Source organism: Arvicola amphibius, chromosome 7 (genome assembly GCF_903992535.2).
Source record: "Arvicola amphibius chromosome 7, mArvAmp1.2, whole genome shotgun sequence".
In the NCBI taxonomy this organism is placed as follows: Eukaryota; Metazoa; Chordata; class Mammalia; order Rodentia; family Cricetidae; genus Arvicola; species Arvicola amphibius.
In genome coordinates this window covers 24418293-24442748 of record NC_052053.1, presented here as the reverse complement: position 1 = coordinate 24442748, position 24456 = coordinate 24418293, and the positions used below count along the sequence as shown (strand labels likewise).

Here is a 24456-nt window from a genome sequence, read left to right as displayed (position 1 = left end):
TGCAGGCGCACTTACACACACATGCACACACACAAAATAAGTAAACAGATTTTAAAATGAGGCGCAGTAAGTGATAAAAAACAGAAGTATAAAACTAAGCATAATAATATTATACTATAATAAATACATTGACAATTACTTAAAATTTAGAAATTGCTTATTCTGCAACTTCCAGGAAACATGTCGATCATATTTACCGTGGGCCTTCAAAATAGTGGATATTAATGTACAGATAATAAATAGAGAATACCACACTTCATAATATCTAATGTGCTTGGGCACAGAAGCACAGTGTACCTTTGTTTACACATATACTTTACTGTTAATTACACAATCGACTCTATTTCACCTTCATATTTATTTTTGGTAGGGTATTCCACAGAACCTTTAAAAACTGCATGCACAAGCACGCACATAAATCAAGACACAATGTGTATCAGAAGTGCACATTAAAGCAGTCAAGGGACAGTGTGGATATTCATCATACAAAGGGTGTGTTAAGTCAGACCGGATTAAGGACCAAATACTTTATAGTAAGCCAAAGAATACACAGCACGTTATCCTAACCAAGCAGCTGTGTGTCACGTACCTTCCAGACTCGGGGAAGGAAAAGCCATCACCATCAGCACGGGAAGGATCATTACTCCATCTACCATGGTATAACTGTGGAAGGAAAAAGAAGACATGTAAGTCAGACCAAAAATTAACCGCAGGACAACAGTAAATCAGACATACCATCTCCAAAGGCCACGGGGGGCCTTCAACTAGACCCAACACAGAATGTCTTGGGTCCTATGAATATCCTCTGCTCATGGATCTGAACAAATCTTCAAAGGATTTAAGATTTCCCTCCGGCCTGTGACCTCATCAAGGCCATGTCTCCAAGCCTGCCTCCCTGATGAAGACCTCAATAAGGAAATAAATGGAAAAATGTTCAGATAAAACATTCTGAAAGACTCTAGGTTTGAATTTTACTCTACCTTATTGTACATGACATTGGCATTATAGTACAAAAGACTGGGAGGCCAAGATCATGACTCTAACATGATGTTAAAGATATGAGAATGGGGGGGGGGGGGGGGTTGCTCTTCCAGAGGTCCTGAGTTCGGTTCCCAGCAACCACATGGTGGCTCACAACCATCTATGAGATCTGGTGCCCTCTTCTGGCATGCAGGCATATGTGCAGACAGAATATTGTATACATAATAAATAAATTTTAAAAAAAAGATATGAGAATGGATAATTCAAGGCTGGTCACTGTGTCTGAGCCTCACGTTTCCTCTGTAGGTTTGGAGGCTGAACTTAGAGCATCATGAAAACCCAAGAGGGGAACAAGGAAGGTATCCTCTACCACATCTGCAAACACTGCATCAACCTCAAGTTTTAAAAGGCTAGTCTTTTCAGATGCTAAACACAAGACAGGAATGTTTTCAAAATAAGAAATTATGTAAATTTACAGGCTAGGAAATGTCCATGGAGAAAAAAATAAATAAGACAGTTGATAGAAAGTTCAAGTTGGTGCTGACCTAGAACTACATTGCCAAAGCTCACTTCCCTGAGTTAAGAACCTTCCTGTTGAGGCTCAAGAGATGGCTCAGTGGTTAAGAGCATTGCCTGCTCTTCCATAAGGCCCTGAGTTCAATTCCCAGCAACCACATGGTGGCTCACAACCATCTGTAATGAGGTTTGGTGCCCTCTTCTGGCCTGCAGACATACACACAGACAGAATATTGTGTATATATAATAAATAAATAAATATTTTTTTTTAAAAAAAAGAACCTTCCTGTTCTAATGAGAGTCTGATTTGGTGCAGTTTCCTGGATAGTGAAGTTAAGAACCTGGGAGAGCTGTTCCATGAACGGGTCAGCACGCTGTCACGCTTACACCTTCACAAGTGACAATAGCCAGTAGATTATCTCCCGTGTGTCTGTGCAGAGTGCACACACGTGCGTACGTGAGTGGGGTGGGTTCGTATTTGTATTCACGCATGTGCAGATAGTTTCAATGACTGGAGGTCAACCTTGAATGTCATTCTTCGGGAGCTATCCACCTTGTTCTATGAGACAGAGTCTCCGAGTGAGACGCGGGGCTCAATGATGAATTTAGACTATCTGACCAATGAGTACACAGACACAATCCTCTCTGCCTCTCCAGCATAAACCACCATGCCCAATGGGCAGTGGTAGTATATATTTTTAATCCCGGCACTCCAAAGGCAGAGGCAGATGGATCTCTGCTGCAGACTGGTCTACAGAGTGAGTTCCAGTTCAGCCAGGGCTACAAAGAGAAACCCTGTCTCAAATAATAATAAAAATAATAATAATAATGTAGTGATATTTTGTTTGTTTTAAACAAAATAATGAAGATCGGAGTGCAGAGCTAAGTCACTAGAGGCCAGGCAGTGGCGGCATGCACCTTTAATCTCAGGAGACAGAGGCAGACAGATCTCTGTTAATTCAAGGTCACCCTAGGCTACCTGAAATTGAGCCAGTCTGAAAGATAAACAAAGCTCACACCAAGGTGATTCTAGCAGGTGGGATCACACACCTTTAACCCCAGAACTAGGAAGGCCGAGACAGGAGTGATATGGCTGGGTGGAGAGACGAATATAAGGCAGGGAAGAGACAGGAGCTCAGTGCAGTCTGAGGCAGCGATCTAGACAATCAGTCTGAAGAGGCAGTGTGAGGACCGGATCGCCCCTTTGGTCTGAGCATTGGTAGAGGGAGGAACTTTAGTGGCTGACTGCTCTGCTTCTCTGATCCTTCTGCTTTCACCCCCTGATAACAGACTCCGGGATTTTATTATTAAAAACAATTAGAATTCGTGCTACCAAAACCCACCATGCTCGGTTTCTTATGTGGGTATCAAGGATCAAACTCAGGTTCACGTGCAGGTACAGCAAACACTTTACCTCCTGAGCCCCCAGCTCATCCTAAACCATCGTTTTTCTCAGTGGCCTGTCCATTCACCATACTCTCTGTTAACTGTGTTCAGAGAAAGGCTTAGAGGAAGGGGGGCAGTTACGATTAAATGAAGGGCCAGGCATGGTGGTGCACACCTTTAGTCCCAGCACTTGGGAGGCAGACAAACCTCTGAGCTCAATGCCAGCTTGGTCTACAAAGCAAGTTCCAAGACAGGATTTTACACACAAACACACACACACACCACAAAACAAGCAAAAAAAAAGATAAAATGAGTAGGGTAGTGATGGAGTTCCAAAGATGGCATCATTGGCTTTTCTCAGAAGAGGAAAAGAAACTAAGTGAACGCTTTAACTCGCACCGGGATGTTCTCTGCTACTGTGTGCGGCAGCACGAAGACCTTTAGGAGCTCAGCTGCTCTAACACGCCACTGGGCTCTCCAGACTAGGAGGGAGCGGGGATGCTTCTGCCTCCTGAAACCGAACTTAGAGGCAAGCACCAGCATGACCAATCTAAAAGTGAATTTCTTAGGTATGAGATACACAGGAGGTCTTAATTGGGAGGCAGAAGCAGGAGAACTACAAGTGCAAAGTTAGTCTGGGTTATATAACAAGGTCAAACTAAAACCTATACATACATACATGCATCCGTATATACATACAATCAATCAATACAATTTTTGTTGCAGATTAGGTGACCTAAGATACTGTACTATATAACAGGAAAGAGATCAATTCTTGCAAAAGTCCTCTCTACCCGAAATGACTTCAACTCCCCAACTCTGGTCTAATATCTAGAACTGTGTTTCTGGCAGCCTCCAGCAGTAACACACTCAACTCCAGTGTGGTTACACGCATCTAAGAGCCACACAAAGAAACCCCTTGAGCTGGAGAATGAAAACACTCCAAGCTTGCTTTCACACCACTGTTCCCATAAACCAAAGGAGTAAATAACTGACCGCTTTACTTGGCATCCTTCTCTGTTCCAGGGAGCAAAAGGGGGTACCTTTCAGAGAGACTGTTAACGAAAGGGTAGTCATGGCTAGCCTACAAAGCTCCCAGGAGCTTGCTGTAGTGAGATGAACTCTCCCCAAATGGCAAGTACTCTAGCGTCAGTGAAGAAACTAGAGATTAATTACATTAGTGATACAAGTACCAGAGAAGAGTATCAAAACACAGGCCCCGACATCACATATTCCTAGAGGTTCCTCCTTCGCCACTTCACTGAAGAACAGCAACAGAATTCAGGTCAACCTGACATGAAGTAATCTCTTCAAATACACATTTTTTAAGATATTAAAAAACGAACATTGTTCCATCTTGCGTAATAAACATTAGGTTTAGTATCTTGAGAGTTTCGTTAATAATATGATTCCACCATGAGCAAACCTTTAATGTCTTTAAGTTTCTGTTTTATGTGCTGCTATCATGTAGGCTTGGTCCCCAGGCTGGTACTACTGGCAGACAGTGGTCCCTTTTAAGAGGTAGGGCCTAGGAGGTGTCCTATGATGACTATGGTGGGGTTGTATGGCCCCACCGCTTCCCTTTCCTCCTCTGCTTTTTAGCCATGAAGAGAAACTGTTTCCTCTACCACATTTCTGCCACCGCCATCCAGCACCCCCCTTAGAGGCGGAAAAGCAATATATAATCCTGCCACACAACAAACCTCTTCATTTGACAAGCAAAACCCTTGTCTCTTATCTCAGGTAAGCTGTCCCTATGATAGAAAGTTGATTGATGTATATATTCTATTCACATATTTTACAGTTAATATCAATACACATTAGGGGTACACCAGTGGGTACTGGCAGCCCCCAGCAGTAACACACTCAACTCCAGTGTGGTTACACGCATCTAAGAGCCACCCAAAGAAACCCCTTGAGCTGAAGAATGAAAACACTCCAAGGTATATCTTGAGGACTTAGGCTACACATCAGAACATAGTTTGAGAACCCCTGGGAAAGCTGACAAGCAAGGAAAAGATGAGACCCAAGCTAAGATACTGTCTCCTTAGTCCCTCTCCACCCACACTGCTGCCAACCCTCTGCATCTGCCATCATCCTTCCCTTGGATCACTGCGCACTCCCACCTTATTCCAAGGTCTACTGCCTATCTCTTGAGCTTGGTACATCATCACACTCCCTGGGGTGGAGCTCTTCTTTCAATGCCCAACCTGGCTAAACTCCTGCTCACCCTTCAATCTCCACAGGGAAGTCACTCCCTGACCTAAATCCTCTAACACTTTCTTCTAATACAGTTGCTTTTCATCCACATGAAACACAGTTAATGATGATATAGTCTTACCTAGTGTATTCTCCAACCACATCTCCCTTACCAAACTCCAGCAGCAGAATGTACGCCTCTTGTTCACTACAGTTGAGCCAAGTAGCAAAATACTTAGAACTCTCCTAAATTTAACACACTCAATTTAACTTTGAATTATAAAGAATTAGCACCACCCCCATCATACACACCTACAAAGGACGGGGAAGATTAAAAAATACATCACCTCTGTAAGAGTTGAGTTTGGGTAACGATAAATGTCAACAGTCGACCCACTTCAACATAAACAGTGCTTTAATAATTTAAAAAACTCATAACAAATCATCTCTGCCATGTTTTCCATGTTAAAAGCCAACAAAAGCCTATGTGCCCCAGGAAACCTATTTACAGACTACTATCATTATTATAAGATGATTTAAGCTCATAAGACAAAAAAAATTATAAATTTATTTCCTCAAGCTCATCTATAAACTAAGAGCAACACGTATCACATTAAAAGAAGAAAAAAAGAAAAGAAAAACCTAGAGAAGAAAAGAGCCAGCAACACTTGCTGGTTGTCATTTGCTTTGCCTGCCTACCAGTTGTCTACTAAAAATCATACTACCAAGAAGGGAGGAAGTATTAAAAAAGAGAAATGAGTAGGGATTTTCTGATCGAGTCTTAACTATAAGAAACATCAAGCCTTGAATGGTACACATATAGGATCCTGGCACCACCAGCATGTGGTAGGCTGAGATAGAGGGACCAGCCGAGGCTACCCAGCAAATTCCAGGTCAGCCTGGGCTTACCTCAAAACAAACAAAAAATCAATTTACTAAAGTATTGACCTAAAGCACAAAGTATCTATTTTTACTTTTAAAACATGAAAGGAAAAAAGGTGCTGTTGTTGTTGTTGTTTTTTTTTTTTTTAAGTAAACTTCTGATCCTTTTGTTCTTGGTCCCAGAGAACGGAAGTGGTAATGACTCAATAACCCTGAGCTCAGGGATTTCTCAAGTGCTTTGTGAGCTTACTGATCAGCAGGCCGTGTTAGACTCCTTGAAAACTGCGAGTTACTGGTATGTGGGCTTTAGCCACTGATATTTACTATGTTAGAAAGTAAAACACACTGGGCAGTTGTGGTGCATGCCTTTAATCCCAGCACAGAGGCAGGCAGATGTTTGTGAGTTCGAGGCCAGCCTGGTCTACAGAGCAAGTTCTAGGACAGTCAGGACTACACAGAGAAATCCTGTCTCAAAAAAACACAAAGAACAACAACGAAGAAGAAAGTAAAACTAATTTATAAAACATTATATTTACGTCTTTTTAAAAAAAATCTTACTACATTTTTTAAAAAAGCAAATTTGAAAAGAGTATTATTTTTAGAGAACATGTATACAGAAGGGAAGTGGCATTGTTTTACATTGAACAAGTCTCTACATTTGGCATGATCCTACCCATGATTCTACAGCCCATCTGTTAGAGCATGTTGCTGGCTAACATACACATGGAAAATACAGTTGGAACCCAACACTGGATCTAGAGAACCTTAGAACCCTGACAAATGTCTCAGATTCCCACAGACTCTGCAGCAGCACCTCAACAGTCCCTGCCTCTCTCTCTCTCTCTCTGGGAAAGCTCTATCCTTTGCTACTGCATCAGCACCGGCCCCGGGTATTCTGGACTGAGCACCCGCCCCACACCTGACAGAGATGCGGTGGAGTGTCGAAACTCCTGGGAGCCCTTCCCGCATCTGAGAACTCTAACCATCTAGGAGGAATGCATTAGACATCTTTTAATATATGAACAATGTTTTACAGAGACAACTACAGTTTGTAAGAGCGTGTGCAGTGTTGGGGGCTAGGAAGGTGCTCACACAGCTCATCTCCTTTAGATTCAACTGCCGAAATCCCTAGGCAAAAGATGATAGGCTACTGGGGATTACAAACACAACACACAGGGTTCAGAGTATAAAATTTTTGCCTCTGCTATATGTATAGTTCCCCTTCCTACTCTTGGCTCATTCCTCCATTGCTAGCAACTACTCCTAATGCTTCAGACACAAAGAGAGAAAACCCTCTTTGCATCAGCACCATCTCTTATGATGTCTCAGGCCTGTCCTCGGGGAGGGAGAACATTGCCACGTTCTCTCCTTTAAAAAGAGACAGGACAGAACAGAACAGGACAGAACAGAACCACTTTTTTTTATACCATGGTACTCTGCACACCCCATTTCTAGATCTGGGAGACACTAGCTAAAGAGTTGGTGTTTGCCTCAATTTTTAACATGTGTGGGTTCAGGTCAAGTTCAGTAGTCCTCTTTGCTCATCACAATGTTATATGTGGAATTGGGGGAGAAAAACCAGAAATCCTCTGAAGTCTACTACTAAAAATATCATTTTGATACTGGTCACAGAATAATCAATGCATAATGGCCCTCTGTATTCAACTTTCAGAACTCCTAGAGAAAACGTAATGTAAAACTATGGTAGGCAATAAAGGATGCTCCTACAAGCTGGATTCTGCAAAGTATGTGATTTGCTTTCTATGTAAGGAAAACAATCATAACATTCAATGGAAGTTTAGCTGGCCTTTTATCTGGCCTGCATGCCCAAATTCATTTAGTTGGCCCATTTATGACTCACTGAGTCTTACTGAGAAGGGAATTTCTTGACACTGTTTTATTTTTAACAATCTTTGCGTTAAAATGCAGCCTTGAAAGACAGTCAATAAACACTCATCCCTGCTTTGAATGACTTGGATGCCATCCAGGAGAGGTCAACTTTACTCTAATCCTGTTAGCCACTCTTAAGAGTTCTTCCACTACTATTCAATGATGACTTTTTCCACCATGACATGTGCAGCGTTTTTTATTGTGTCTTCTACAATGTAAGAACGAATTCAGTGAAATAAAATTCTACTGAACCCAAAAGCCAGGGGCAGAGCAAAGAAAGATGCTGATAAGCCAACATCAAGCCATCCTCACTACAGGAGCACTACACCCAGGTAATATGTCTAGCTCTCTGTCTAGGGATAAAGATACAGAATTTCTTCCTAAAACATTTATGATATTCATAGTGATCTTTCACAAATAAGAAAATGGATGGGTACAGATGACTATCCAAGCACACGAGCTCAACCTAGGACCATTTGGCCAATCACTATGCTGACTTAACCACTTTCCTGAAATGGCCACCCTATCAGGCACTAATCATCAATCCAGTTTTCCCATCAATATTTGATCCAAACTAATGAATCTGAGCTTCATCCACCTTCAGCTTTTCCTAGGAGAACAATCTTTGACTCAAGGTGATTTGAGTCACCTTTCAATTATGCCCTCTCTCCATTTCTCTATAGTCAAAATTAGTTTTACACACCCTGTAACCTCCAATAGTCTCCCCTCATGCCTCCTGTCTCCCAGAAGAAAAATCTCAATGTCAAAGAAGCTATTTTGGGAAAAAAAACAAAAAAACAAAAAAAAACAAGACTTTCTTGCAAGTGTGTTCATGTTCCCGTCCACCCTTAATTCATTCATCAATTCTCTCATAATTCACACCTCAAAATAAATGTGGAAATTAGTATAAGGTTTATTTGAGGACAAAGTAAATCCAGTAATACATATATTTTAAATGAAACATTGAGAGAAAGGCATACTTACAACAACCCCCATCTACGACAAAGCCCAGCCATTCTGGCCAATTGGATGATGTAAAAATAGGCACCACCGCCCAAGAGAAAAGGAGCTACCCAAGGGCAGCTTCCTCCAAAACACTTGGGCCTTTGGGAGGGGTGAGAGAGACATGCGCTGTCAGTGGGAGCCAGAAAGAGAGGCCAAACTGAAGACATCATACCATATAAGTTAAGGCAGGGTCTTCTCTTCAGTTCACAGACGACCTGTTAAATATTTTTAACACCACGCTCTGACCTGGCAGTCTGCAACGTTGCCAGGGCTCGGTTTTATATAGACTCCACTACGAGGGTTTCTGGTAGGGTGTTTCCTTTGGAATATTAGCATGTAGCTTGATCTTTTGCCACAGATGAATACAAATGGCCCCTTGGACAAGTCCTGTAGAACTGAAAACCAGACCCTGGATCTGTTCCTGCTGTGGTCAGAGGAAACAATCAGAGATCATTTCAGGAAAAAGAGGGTTTTGAAGGGGTTCCCCTATGAACATTCCAGCTGTGGCAGATACACTCCAGATAACAGCAATGAGAAGGAAAAGGGGGGATAAAAAATAATCTGTAAATTGGGGGAGGGGAGCAACCGAAGGAAAAGTAAATGAAGGGTTTAGCATAGGCTGCCATGGAACAAGGAACTAGCTTTTACTTCTTTACTTTTAAATTTACTTTATTTGTACACAAAAGACTTTGCTCTCCCTGACACAAATGAGAACTCAGCTATCCCTGAGATGCCAGCATTTTGGTTTCCTGCCGCATGCCTTTCTGACAGCTCAGATTCCTTTCTAATTGTATTCATGCATGAGACCTATGGGCTGGTCATGTGGTTGTGTGAAGATATGCTTGTGGGGGGACAGGAACATGTACGTGCACATGCACGTGGAAGCGAGATGCCAGCATCGTTTATCTTCTTTGACAACTCCCCAGTTTACTTTATGAGACAGGTTCTTTGAACCTGAAACTCAGCATGGGCTGGATGACCAGCAAGCCCAAGGGATCCGCCTGCCTCGACCATATCTCAGGGCTGGGCTCGAAGACCACTCAGACCACTTGCTGCTCCTGCTTTCTACATGGTACAGGAATTCCAAGCCAAGGTCTTAGGCTTCCAAAGCAGGCACTGAGCCTTCCCTCCAGTCCCTCCACATCAGGTTTTCTTTGGCCATGGAGAATGTTTCCTATCCTCCTTTTCCTTCCTTTTGGATCACACAGGCTCAGCTCTGCAGCTTTGTTGCAGGGAGCGGGACGCCTTCACCTCCTACCTGTTCTATGTCGTCCTCGACTTTCCCCAGGGTCCCACGCCCTCTCCCTTTGGTCTGAAAGGGGTACTGGAACTTTTCTTCTGTTATCAAAGGGTAAGAATGACTTCCTTATTTCCTCCCAGAAAACTTTTACATTTGGATCTCGGGGTCTACTTAAAATCCCACTTCCACCTCTAGTCCTCAGTGAGACGTGGTCTCTGTCTTTCTTATTTCTGACTGTGCAGACCTTTCCACCCCGCCAACATCTGGACAACAGACACCTACCGTCACACACGATGATGCTGTTTCTATGGCTTGCTTTCTTACTTGGTTTTGTGAGGATAGATCTAATAATCCAAGCAGGCCTGATACTTATTATATAGCTGAAGCTGAGGTTGTCCTTGAATTTGTGGCCGTGCTGACTCAGCTTCCTAGGTGCTTGCAGTAGACATAAAGCACATACCTAGAGAAATGTTAAGGCTAGTGAGATCAATTGACAATACTGGTGGTGAAATGGGTATTAGATGTGGGAGGAGACATAATTCAAAACCATATTCTCATTCTCTCTCTCTCTCTCTCTCTCTCTCTCTCTCTCTCTCTCTCTCTCTCTCTCTCTCTCTCTCTCTGTCTGTCTGTCTTTCCTTTGCCATCCCTTCCTCTCCCTCCCTCCTGCTTTTTTTCCTCTCCCTCCTCTCTCACTACAGTATATTTCTGTGGAGGTGAGAAGAAACACCTTTCATATTCTTTCCACCTTTCCACCTTCCCTCTCACACTTGGGTCCCTCACACTCCAAGCCCACTCCTGCGTTGCCGCTTCCTACTCGGCCCTATGTGTTCCACGCCCTAGCTATCTAGACCCGTCCCAAACCAATGACTCCGGAGCAAAATGCACCGTGAACTTATTATTTTATTTTCACTGTGTGCCCACCTCCCCCCAACATATGCAAACACCACACAAGTTGTCTGACTCCAAGCCTGCATGGTGACATCCCCCTGCAGCAACCAGGCACTCAGGAGCAACTAAAACATTAGTTTGAATCATTAGTCTACGAGGCATTTGGACTGGGTGGGGAAAGGAAGGTGAGGTGTCAGTCTGACACTGCTTAGCTTGGCAAGGAAGTGACCTGGGAGCAGGAGGGGCTCCGCAACCTCAATTTAATTGAGAAGCAACTGAGTATTTGAGATCAATTAAAAGAGATCACTGCTAACTTGGATTCCAGCTTTCCAGAGTACCATCCAAGAGAAGCAGCCAGACAGAAAGGCGCTGGCAGACTCTGGGTGCACCAGACAGCTCCTGGCGGACAATAGCCCATTTGGAAAGGCCTGCTTGGATCTCTCGTTGCAGACACCAGCTGATATGCCCCAGAGCCATCCCTAATGACTCTAGGACAACTTTGGTAGCTTGAAAACACAGCTCCTACAAGTCAGAGATTGACCTACCATCTCCCCCCACCCCAAGTCTTCTAACAGTTATTGACGCTATTCAGAAAGCCATGCTCCCAAGCCTATTAATAACCTCAGAAAGAACTGGGGGGAGGTGTCAAGATGAAAATGGATCCGGCTCGTGGAAGCCAAAGACTCAATCGGAGGTTACAGTTGCAATTAGTCTACTTGAGAAGAGAGAAAAGAAAGACACAGCATTGTCCGTTCCCAGTGTAATCTATTCAGGAAGCTCAAGACAAAACACTTCACCAATGAATTCGAGCCCTGAGTGGAGAGCCCTGATCACCATGGGAAAAGGAGCCCCTCCAGGATTCATTATTTGGAGAGATGAGCAGTGGCAAGGAGCGGCCTGCACAACAGTTACTTCAGAGCGCTTTGCCTACCAGGCTGGTATCGCTAAGCCTTTGATAGCTATTTACACCTTTGTGCAGTTTCTGCAAGTGACGCGTTAAGTTGCAACTGGATCAACGTCCTCTAAATAACGGGAATCACTAATTAATCTTTAAAAGGGCTTTTTTCACAGTGGCCTTGCTCCATTCCCCTCCCCCTACCCAAAGTGACGGTGATTAATGGAATTCTCTCACAATTTAGCTTGAAATATGGCTTTTGCCAGTCAAGCAGTTACGGCAGAATCAGGTAATTGTGGAATGACTCAACAAACGCGCAGCTGTTCATTTAAATATATCCGTCAAAAGTATAAATACGGTCATGAGAAAGCAAAGGAGCCACGTACCAGGGTCAGAGCACAAGCTGAACTGGTTAGCATCCAAGTAACCACAACAGAAAAGAAGGAGGCACTGGGAAGTGGCAGGAGGGGGAATACAGGCAGGATGGGGAGTTCTGGATACATACTGCATGGGAAAGAGACCAGAAAATAGACATAACCAAAAGATGAGCCACCCAATGGAAACCACTCGCTGACCTAAACAGAGCAATGTTCAAAATAAAATTAAGGGCACTGTATTCAATGAGGAGGATTTTTAAAAATAGATGGTGACCCAAACACATAGAGCTAGAAAGCCTGCAGGGTAGAAGACAATTTATTCTATATTTGTTATGGAAAAACAATGGCTACCTCTCAACCCCCCAACACACACAAATAAATAATAAAATTTAAAAACAAACAAGCCCACCACCTACTCTCCAGTTCTGAAGATATGTAAACTGACATCTTCTGTTCTTTCATTTTCCTCTTGGGGTGTTCAAATGAGAACCCCAGGCATTATATCATCTCTCTCCCACTAGCTCCCTAATAGTTATGGCTGCTTCTAAATTTATCTACAAGTCCAGCATCACATCTAACAACGTTGCAATTATTCCAATATAATATAAAATCAAATCAGTGTTTAATTCTGGGAAATTGTCAATGATAAACAATCTCTCCCTGAGGAAAGGAGGAAGACCCAGAACAGACACATAAGGGGGGAGGGGAGACTAGTTTTCCAGAATGGCAAGTCGCGGTACAGTGGTAGCACTGAGGCATACTGGGAATGCCATAAGCCTAGTACTGAGCAAATGAGTCACTATGGCTGATAATGTCACTCCTCAGTGTTCCTATAGACCAGAGTTTCCACTGTGCAGGACAGAGAAGGAATAGGTGCAACATAAACAGGAAAACCTCTGAAACTGAATTTAAACTGGAAATATTTGTGAGAAATATTTTATTCATGATCCCAGGTCCTGCCCACAAAAAAAAAATAGCTTCAAAACACGGCTACCCATTGGTAATGGGCATCACTGGTGCCCAGACTGTGGTATTAAGATGCCATTTCCCATTGAGAGAAAATCAAAGCAGAAAGATACAGTCACCAAATTCTATCCTGAAAGGAACTAGAAGTCCAATGTCTGAGTTTATCAGATCTATGGAGAAAGAACTGGCGTGTGGGGAAAACCTGAAGTTTAAGAGCCTTATCAGACAGGAGAAGTAGGGGCCAAACTAAACCATACTGTGAGGCACAGACCCTTTCCTTGATAACACTGCAATTATTGCTCCGTTAACTACCTAACGTGCTTGACCTGTATGGAGGTCACAAAATTCTCACTTTACCAGAATTAACTAAACTAGATGCTTGTTGGGTAACAGTTTCTTCTGAGGTTGAAACATTTCATACTGAGGGGACACTCTTTAAGCAGGAAGGTAAAGGATGCCAAACAGTTTCAGGAAGTCCCCGAAACTGAGCAGAGTCACTAGGCCCCTCCCTAACAGAATAAGCCATAAAAGCTAAGAGTGCCTCTCAGATGGAAGGAAGCAGTGCTACAAAGACACCTCTCAGACAAGCCGAACCGTGCAGACAGCACCCACCGAGACCACGCCTGCTGCCTGCAAAACAGAAACCAGCCGAGCTTCCCAGAAGAGGTTTAGACCAGAATCCCTTGGAAAGGACACTCTCAAACCTGTCGAGCTGCCTGCAGGCTGTGCAGTGCGCTCCAGCTTCCAGATTTGGGAGCTGTCACCCATGCTAGTATGGACCTTGGTGGTGTAGCTGTCTTTGAGTCATTGCTGCTCCTATAAGCAACCCCTCACCCACTCTCCTAGAAGTAACCCCAATAAAACTCATTGGTTCATCAAGCTGGACTTTGGTGGTATCTGTACTTTGATCCATTGTGGGTAGACTTGCATGCGTTCCTGTCACCAGGGCAGGTTTTGTCACACAACAATGCTTCAAGAGTAAAACAGTTTTACAGTTAAAAAAAAAAAAAAGCACAGTCAAGATCAAGATCAAAGCTGAGTATGTGCTACTTGACACACACACCCCATATTCATACACACACAACAACAAGCAAGGTGCATCATATTCGGTATGCCAAACTCTACCCAGGCTTAGGTGTCTCAAGATCTGAGTTTATTATCAGTAGAAAAATAAGTACCAGTTTCCTTGTTATAAGGAGAGACCACTTACTAAAATAAAATTAACACCATGTCATATAAGTTGGTCCTTACTCCTCGTACCTGCTTCAGTGAAGTCCATTTCTGATGTCAGAGGACACAGAAGGACCAGATTCCTGATCAGTGTTTCCCAAAGAGGCTATGCAACATGATCATCAGAATTAGCACCATAAACATATGCACCCTTGCTGACAAAGTGCAGAGCAAACCCCAGCGAGACCAGCAGCTTTCTCTCTCACATGGGGAAACGGTGGCTAGATGTGACTCTCCTGAGTTTTTGTATTTTGAAAACACATAAGCCACACGAAAGACTAAATATGGAAATCCTGTAAAAATGGAACAAGACAGGGAGACTCCACACCCAAGAAAGTACATTATGGTTTTGAGTTCTCATACTTGCCTAGAATTAAAGAATTAATTAATGAAGCTACGTGGAATCTCAGAAATAGGTCAGAAGGTACAGGAAAATTCATACCGCAAAGGAAAGCCAGAACTGGTGATATGGGCCTAGACTCCTAGCAGTAAGGAAGCTGAGACTCGGGGTCTCAAGTTCAAGGGCAGCGTGGAACCAATACTGTTAGACCGTGTGAAAGAAAGAGGGGGTAAAGTTTCAGAGAAAATAAACAATGAAAAACTGATTGGAGCTGTTTCATAAGTTGACTACAGGGCCACTCTGCAAGAAGACCAAGTAGTGACAGGAGGAGGGCACTGGAAATATGAAGCCAATGAGACAGTTGCTGATTGTCCTCTAAAATCCCTCCTTCCCTTCTCCTTGGGTAGCAGGTGACGGGAAGAGACAGTGCTGCCCAGGCTCCCCTGCAGCTAGTTGTGGCCACGGGTCTAAGTTCTCACCGACCACATAAGCTGCAGCGATGCCTACAAGCGCTAACACTTGCCCTGAACTTTCCCCTTTGTTCTTGCCACTGACCGGACCCGATAAGACCACACAGATAATAACCTCAGCGACACTCCCGGCCAATGGGACAGAAAGAACCCTGGTTACGCAACCTCAGGTGGAAAGGGGCTTTTCCGCCCAGCTGGGACTGCTAAGTGACGAAAAAAAAAAGTCAATGTCTATGTTCTTTGAACCACGGCGTATTTCAGTCCTTGGTTAGCGCAGGTCAGCCTTACACTAATTGATGGAGCGCCTAGAGAGAAATTATGTTGGATTATACCCAGCATTCCAGCTCCTTTAAGAGAAGCACATCACCCCAGCAGGAGCCAGAACAGGGGTCTTGTCACCTGTCACTCAGAGAACTAGCATCACTAACACAAATGTCTGGAGCCACAAAACGACTGACGGTAGAGGTTTGTCTACAAATCTCTTGATGTGGATTCCACGTTTCAGAGAGAAAAACTGGAGTCTGTTTTCTCTTCTACTGTACAGCTGGGTACTTAAAACATGCTCTTAATATGTGAAAGGAATTCAATAAATATTTGTGGAATGAATACATTTAACTACACGGAATGTTTAATAATCAGCAAAGCAAAACAATTTAACTTTATGCAAACGACCAAGGAAATACACAGCACAAACGGCAAGAAGGGGAGAAAGGGAAGCTCTGAACTGACCACGAAAATCGGTGTTTTTGTAAGAAACCAGCATTTTGGTAATAGAGATCATGAGCATAACAGTGTAATGGACAAAAGACACAAACTTAAAGGGAACAGCACCAGAAACATAAATGGCTTTTAAACCTAAGGAACGGTGCTGAGTGTGGATCAAAATGAGAAAACAGGAACGACAGAATGGTAATCTGACATTTGCACCTATCGGTTTGTCAGTTACGTTGTGACTGGCTAAGGTGTAGGGAAGCAAAGGTGCAGGACTGGCAATGGTGTGCACACCTCTGTGGAGAAATCTAAAACTTCCTAAGGTGAGTAGAACAACTGGCAACAAATGGATACCAAAATTAAAACGCACATGTTCTCTCTGATCCAGCGGTTCTGCTAGAAGCAGGCCCTACAGCTGCATTTAATGTCTGAGACCACGCATGAGGCCCTTCCCTGCAGCCTTATTCATGAGCATAAAAGCTGGACATAGCCTATGTGTGCCTCAATAAGCCACGGGCTAAGCACATGACATCCTCCCCCAACAGGCTACCACACACCCACTGAAAAGGGATGCAACACTAATAAATATGGAAGAAATTTAAGAGTCGTCACTTCAATGCAAAACTCACACATCATTGCCATTGTGATGAAAAAGTCTGCAGTCTGCATATATATGTGTTATATATGCACCGAAAGAAAACTTCAGAATATAGCAAGTGCGGAGTCAGAAGGTCAAGTGGGTTCTTTGCAAACCAGAAGAAGAGACTTATTTCTCAACCCACACTTCTTTTGTATCTTTTAAAACCTGTGTACATCGAGGGGCTGAAGAGATGGCACAGCGGTTAAGAGAACTGGATGCTCTTCCGGAGGACCTGGGTCCAATTCCTCTCGTCTACAGGGCAGCTCACAATTATCTGTAGTTCTAATTCCAGGGGATCCTACACCCTCACATAGACATACAGGCAAAGAACCAATGCAAATAAAATAAAAATAAATAAATTATTACAAAAAGTTTTAAAAACCTGTATGCATCAATTATACTTCCTTTCTAAAAAAATACTTTTACAAAATAATTTTTAAAAATATAAATATGCATTCCCAAAGAAAGGTATCCAAAAGGCTCCCCTAGAGATTCCCACCCTTGGCCACACGGAGAAACAACTGAGCCCAATCATGTTCACACGGTTTCATAATTGAGACTGACAGAGTCAGTGATTAACTCTAGCCACCGACTCCGTCTCCTCCACCCTGCAAATAAATAAATAAACAAAGCAGCGTCTCTGTGCCACCCCTGTTATTCATTACTTCCTTTGAAAACTAACTCAACCTCACACCACTTCACCCAGGTAGAAGAATAAGCTTGAGACCCCTTAAGGGTGAAAGCCAGGATTTACAAACTACCAACCACCAGGAAATGAAAAAAAAAAAAAAAAAAAAAAAAAACGGATACAATTAATACCTCCATAGCAGCCCAGAGAGAGCTCCACCTGGCCTGAAATCCAAGTCACAACCTTAGGAGCTTAGTATCAACAACCAAGGCTCTTTTGGTTCCCTAAGGAGAGAGGTCTGCCCCCTCCCCGCCCCTTTAAATTATAGGCTAACTCCTCAGTGGAGGAGAGCTGCTTAATACCGTCATATGAAGGACAGACACTAAGGGAGGATGACTTATGCTGAACTTAAACCCCACAATATATCAAGTGCAGAGAGAAGCAAGTTGCTAGCCGCAACGTCAAATTATGTTCCATCGGTTTTAGAACCGTGGATATGTGTGCTTTGTACATAAAACATGTCTCTCAATAAATAGGTTCACGTGTGGAGAAGGTAAGACAGAAAAACGGAAACAGCGTGGCCCTGGTGGGAAGAGAGGAGTGAAAGCATTTTCTAGGTAGGGACATGCTGGCAGCACGTGAACAGCTTGCCCAAAGTTAAGGAGTGTGAAGCTATGACCCAGTAGAAACCTTGCCATTCAGGCCATGCCGGACCTAAGAACTAGCCAGCTGCCCCCAAACTTTATTGTACTAGATTCACGGGAAACAACAAACCAACACTGTGCCAGAGAACTAAATGCGGATTTGATCTGTGCCAAACGGCATTAAAAGAGGTGACTTGTTGGAAAGGCTGTACGGCTGACAACACTGCCCGGTGAGGTTCAGAGAAGGCCCAACGAGGCTACAGTTAAAGCCAGCTCCTGGGAACGCCCCGTCCAGGTCCTCCTTCAGAGAGGGACTGACTGCTCAACTGCTCAAAGGGAGAGGGCAGTAGGAGAGAGGCTCCTGAAATCTTCTAAAGCTGTATGTCCAGGTCCCCACTCCCCCGCAGGCAGGCTCCCTATGGCCAGACTAGTCCACAACATTTAGGGGTGCAGAGGGGAAAAAAGAAGACATCTCTGCATTTCTGACTATGTTGGCTAATAAAGGAAGTAGGCTTGACAAGCTTCTCCACTGGAACCATGAAGCGACAGCCCATTAGCAAGGGGAGCAAGGACGGAAAATCTGATGATACGCTAACGCGCATGTGTTGAGGTCAGAGAGTGGCACTGCTGTTTAAATATTTTTGTAAGTGACACAAACCCAGAGAGAGGTTAGTAACTCAAAGTCAGGTTGCTTTGAAGCTCGTATGCCACACGCTCTAAACCATGATGAGAAAATTTCAAACAACAAAAAATGGCTATGGATATGATTTTATGCACTTAAAAAGTCTGCACATTATAAGGATAAATAAAGTCTCCCTCTGGTCCCACCTAAAGACAGCAGTACACCAGACTAACTAAACCTTGAAGAACTACGGAGAAACTGCTGGGTTTGGCCCATATTCAAGCAACAGTCGTAGTAGTAGATAATACAATTCAAAGACTCCAAAAACAATGGTGGGGACCGAGCACAAAGCGGAAGGGAAGGGGCTCCAGATAACTCACAAAAAACAAAAACCACCCAAACTCCCTTTTCCTTTAGGAAGACCTGGAAAATGAAAAATATCAACATTTACTCAAGGAAGAGGAAATTTTTATTAGAATCAAACTTTCCCATTCAAATCGCTAGTCAAAGTACCAGACCCCACGCTCCTCTCCGAAAAAAGTTCCCCATTTTTAACTTCCAGGAATACTTTGCCAAGAAAGCGCTTGTGTAAATAAATCTCAGTGGAAAACAAACCCACAATACAGCATTCCTAAATAACCATGTGGAAAAGAAAACCTTCCACCTACCCTGGAATTCAAGAGAGAAGTCTCAGACGCTACGACACCATGCCTTAAAACGAGGATCCCAATCAACTTGAAAAGAAAATCTAGACACATAAATGGCACACCTAAAACAAGACGCAGTAAAAAGGATCTCTTTGTAGAGCGGCCATTCCCAGCAATCATGCGGCCGAGTCAGGGTGATGGTCGCTCCCTGAAAAATGCACCACAGACCCTTGAGTCTCCATGAACTGCTGAAATGCGGGTACTTCCCTGGGTTTCTGGGGCCAGGGAAAAGCGATGGGTTCACAGGAAAGTCACTCCACGTGCTCGTGTTTTCGGAGTAGGGTAGCAGAAAGCGTCCAAACTCTGGCCGGTCGGACAACTAAGATCATGGGTGCCGCTGGATCAGGGGGAGGTTTAAATCAACAAGGGAGTAAGCCTAAGCTGATGCTGATAGTTACTGATTTATTTCATTATCCTTGTAATTCTCTGTGCTACTGAGTGCTCACCCTGATTCCTTGCCCTGGTCTCCTTTTAAACTACAACCTCTAGGACCTGTTATCTTTACTGCATGGGATTCTTTACCATCCTTCAACGGTGTTTACATCCCTGCCTCTGACCAGCCTTCTCTGGGTTCCAGGTCTTGCTCATTCTAATTCCTTGGCATTTATATTCTGTAAGTCTCAAGCTGGTGCCCAGTTCTATACTGTAAAGTGGATTTCTCCCAAATTCAATTTAAAACCAAGTGCACATTACATATTATTCTTCTGTTTCATTCTTCCTTCACAATACGTAGGATACCGTTGGTGCTCAAAAGCTGCAGGATAAACATCAAATTAAAATTTAAGTATCATTTAACACCTAGGGCCAAATGTACTGGGCTATCTGTAGATTGTATCCAAAAGTGTGATGTACTATATGAAAAATATTTGGTAAAGGGGTTGGAGAGATGGCTCGGTTGTGAAAAAGCACTTGTCACTCTTGTAAAAGACCAGGGTTCAGTTCCCAGCACCCACATGGTGGTTTATAACAACATCTAACTCCTGTTCCGGGGCTCCGAGGCCTTCTGACATCCACACACACCAGGCACACATGTGGTGCGCACACACACACACACACACACACACACACACACACGCAGGCAAAACATTCGTACACATGAAATAAAAGAAGTATGTCTAAAAAAAAAAACAAAAAAAGGTTGAAAGGGTGGTAAAATAAAGAGTTCCAGGGTTGGACAAATTCTGAACATCTAAGCCTTCAAATGCCCCATTTAGAGCCTATCTGCCCACAAATCAGCATCATGTCAGGAAGCCACCCGGGCAGAAATGGCAGGGATGGAAAACAGCTATATTCAAAACCCTGAGTCACCAAAAATATAATGCAAACTGAAGACTTATGTACTAATTAAAATGAGCGCTATAAGATAATTATATAACAAACTGCAACAACTTGAACTAGACTTTTATTGAGGCCTAAGTATTGTTCTTACAAGTCTGGCCAACATGTTTGTTTGGCTATGGAGTTTTAACCACTGGCAGCTAACTGAGCCATAAGAAACCCTAGTCCACAAATTCTAAACCATGCTCCTGTGAAGGAGGAGAGGGTAACCATGAGGGAGGAGAGAGAGAGAGAGAGAGAGAGAGAGAGAGAGAGAGAGAGAGAGAGAGAGAGAGAGACAGAGACAGAGACAGAGACGAGAGAGAGAGAGAGAGAGAGAGAGAGAGACAGAGACGAGAGAGACAGAGAGAGAGAGAGAGAGAGATCCAACCCAGCTTTCTAATTCCAGTGTTGAGTACTTAGAACAGTCATGAGTTTGTTGTATTGAAGCTGAAAGAGTACAGTTGGTTCTTAGACATCCGCGAAGGACAACAGACCTGAACAGGCTAACACAAGAAGCACTTACAACGAAGCAAGTTGCTGGGAGTCAGTACAGAAATGAAGCAACAGGAAAACAAAATCAATACAAGTCTCACTATGAAATTAAAACTATATCCTTGGATTCTAGTAACTGTGGCTTGCAAACACTGAGGGTTTCTGTCTTTCCCAAAACAGTCATACCTGGGTGTTCTACCCACCCAGGGACATTATCCAAATAAACAACAGCCTTCATATAAAAACTTCCTGAAGAAGCAGGGTATAAGAACACGGACTTGGAAGTAGGCAAGCGAGTTTCTCAACCTACTACATGTGACCTTCAAACATCATTTAACGTCTCTCAGGTTTTTTTTTCCCCATGAAACAGGAAATGTAAATAGCTTTCACCATGGAAAGCTGCTAGGAGTCCCTTGTCTCTGACACTCGTTAGCCACGTTATTTATGTTATCCAACTTAGTCCTATCAACTACAACAGATATGGACAAAAGCACAAGTCGTCTTTTATACATAAAAAATTATGTTCAGACAACTCTAAGTAAGTTGGTCATATTTTAGTAAGCGGTAAAAACCAGAAACTGTATTTTTCTGACTCTAAAAGTTTATGCCCTTAAGTTCTAAGTTAAACTGTCTCTTGATTGTATGTATAGAAATGAAGTAAATGAAATATTTTTTATAGAAAAAAGAAGTCACATGTTCTGAGTACCAACCATCCTAGTGGACTGAGAGGGGTTGGAAGAATGACAACCCTGGGCACGCACGCCACTGCTCGACAAATCGAGAGGCAAAGTATCGAACAGGACAATAGCTTCCTGACTCTGAGAGCTTTCAACATCCTAACAAATTTTAATCTTTGGATTTGGGGATGAAATACAGTTATTTACAAAAATGTCTCTAGAAGTCAAAAATAAATCATTCTTAAAATATTTTCAAACAAACCGTTCATGGTTGCACAGTCCTGTGTCCTATCTCGGCTACTTCGGGGGCTAAGAAAGGACGGGAGCTTAAGCCCAGGGATTAAAGCCCAGTTTGAGAAACACAATATGGACCAATCTCAGTAATAATGACAAAGAAGGAGAAGGAGAAGGAGAAGGAGAAAGAGGAGAAGGAGAAGAAGAAAAACCCAAACTCTCTTTTCTCATGGACAGATGAAGACACTGTTAAATAAGATAATGTCCTTGGTGATATTTGCAAAGACTTATGGCCTATAGCAAGTATTAAAGCCTGGACAACACCTGCAAACATTACTGCATAGTATTCCAGCAGCAAGCCAACTGCAGCCCACAGTCTGCTTTTTACAAACAAGAGTTTCACTGGAACAGACACATGTGTTCGTTTTACATATACTGTGTTGGCTGCCTTCACGCTGAAATGGCAGAGTTGATCATTGTGACGGAGTCCGTATGCTTGCAAGGCCTAAAATATTTACTATTTAGCCCTGCAGAGAAGAAGTTTGTTGACCCATACAATAACCTACATTCAAATCCACGAGCTGCGTTAACAGTAGTACGCACAACTGCCAAGTTTAAGATGTATTTTGCTTCTGAAACTTATTTCTTGGAATGCCACACTTAGGATTTGTATACAGTGTGCTGTGCATATAAACTGACTTTATTTGCAAGGATGACTCACCAAGAATAGCAGACTGGGCCACAAACACACATTTATAACATAGCAACAGCTACAAGCAATCGTGACCAGTTCTCTCCCACATGTCTCTCCTGCTCTGACTCCGAGAAATGTCAATCTATCCTATCCTTCAACTCACAGGGCACCTTTACCAGGCTTTCACACTGACATCAGCTACGAATGCCTCTGTGTTAACTCTTTTAACTCTCGTAGAAGAATTATAACGTATTTTCCATTCCCTTGATAACTGATTTTTCTTAGGTTTTTAAAAAACAGATATAGTATACTATCCAAGAAGTCTTCGTAAAGAATTCGGTCACGGAAGCACTACCCTCCCTCCTGGCATATGAGTAGGAAGCAAACATTAGATGTCTAAGACAGGAAGAAGAACGTATAGGGGAGAGATGGCACGATATAAAAAATAAAATAAGATCTCCAGGGTGTTTTAAGGTAAAACACGTGTCTGTCCCCAACCTCAGGATCAGTCAAAGAGAAAATACAAGGAAAACTGTACACTCCCAGGAACCCAATTTAAGGCCCAACTACCAGAGAGACTCTTCTCTAGAATTTAATGTATAAATTGGCTGAGGAGAGGGACTCACGGTGGATTACTTAATTACTGAGCGTAATTAAGTACCAGACTACACTTCTGAAGATAACCTGCTTATATTTTGTAACCTCAGAACTCTCCACTGAAGTGGTTTGGCGGTCCATCAAAATCCTTTTTATTTGTCCAACCAAAGACCCATTTATTTGTGCCAGAAACATAAAGGTTCAAGGATGAAACTTGAGAGAACAAAGGCAACACGCCACAGTTGAGTTCCAGGCTTACACCAGAGCCCTGGATGGAAGCCCAGGCCTAGTAGCAACCGTGTCACGTGACCTGACCCAACAGTTCAGGCAGCAGTCCCCTACAGGCAAAACCAGCATGGTGACTTCCCTGCAGAGTGGCCACATTTGAAGGCCGTGGCATTCAGGGGGTTCACTTCTGCCAGCATAGATAAGCTCAGTATTTAAGGAGTGAAAACAGGTAACAATGGGATGACCGCAGTTGGTCATGAAAAGGCTAAGATCTGACTGACCACTTTGATCTATGATTGCTATTTTTTAAGTAGTTATTACAAAGGATTCCACATAAAAACCAGAAAAGAAGGTCAGGAAAGACTAAGATACCAATGTCCACTGGCAGAAGCACAAACGAATTTTTTTTTTTTTTTTTTTGGTTTTTCGAGACAGGGTTTCTCTGTAGCTTTGGAGCCTGTCCTGGAACTAGCTCTTGTAGACCAGGCTAGTCTCGAACTCACAGAGATCCGCCTGCCTCTGCCTCCCGAGTGCTGGGATTAAAGGCGTGCGCCACCACCGCCCGGCTCACAAACGAATTCTTAAGACTTTAAATAAAAAAAGGGCTACAGACGAGGGCTAAAGAGATGACTCAGTGGCTAAGAGCACTATCTAATCTTCCAAAGGACCTTGGTTCAGTTCCCAGCACCTCCATGGCAGCTCACAACCATCCATAACTCCAGTTATGGATCCAACATCCACTTCTGGCCTCATGGGCGCCACACATACACATGGTTCACATACATGTATGCAGGCAAAACACTCATAGACACACAAAATTATAAATTAAATAAGTAAATCTTAACCACAAGACTGAAATGGAACCCCACCCCGACTCCACTGTCACCGCCTCACTAGCGAAGAGGCTTCAGAGAACAGCAGATCCCACCAGAACAGAAAGAAGACACCCCACACAAGCAGCCCACTCAACTCCCTCTTTTCGCGTCTTCCCTGT

The 24456-nt window shown here is 43.2% G+C and overlaps 1 protein-coding gene across 4 annotated transcripts in view; it reads right to left on the bottom strand.

Annotated features, from left to right (window-relative positions):
• The window catches only part of Acvr1 (activin A receptor type 1), a 120365-nt gene that overhangs the window by 49419 nt on the left and 46490 nt on the right, over positions 1-24456 (bottom strand). For 2 of the 4 annotated variants that reach the window (XM_038336988.1, XM_038336991.1), the window contains exon 2: positions 590-663. In XM_038336988.1, the coding sequence (XP_038192916.1) occupies positions 590-656 (67 nt within the window). In that variant the 5' untranslated portion in view covers positions 657-663. Of the gene's footprint in view, positions 1-589; positions 664-10381; positions 10560-19181; positions 19279-24456 lie in introns of those variants that run through there. The other 2 variants (XM_038336990.1, XM_038336989.1) reach the window with 2 other exon arrangements.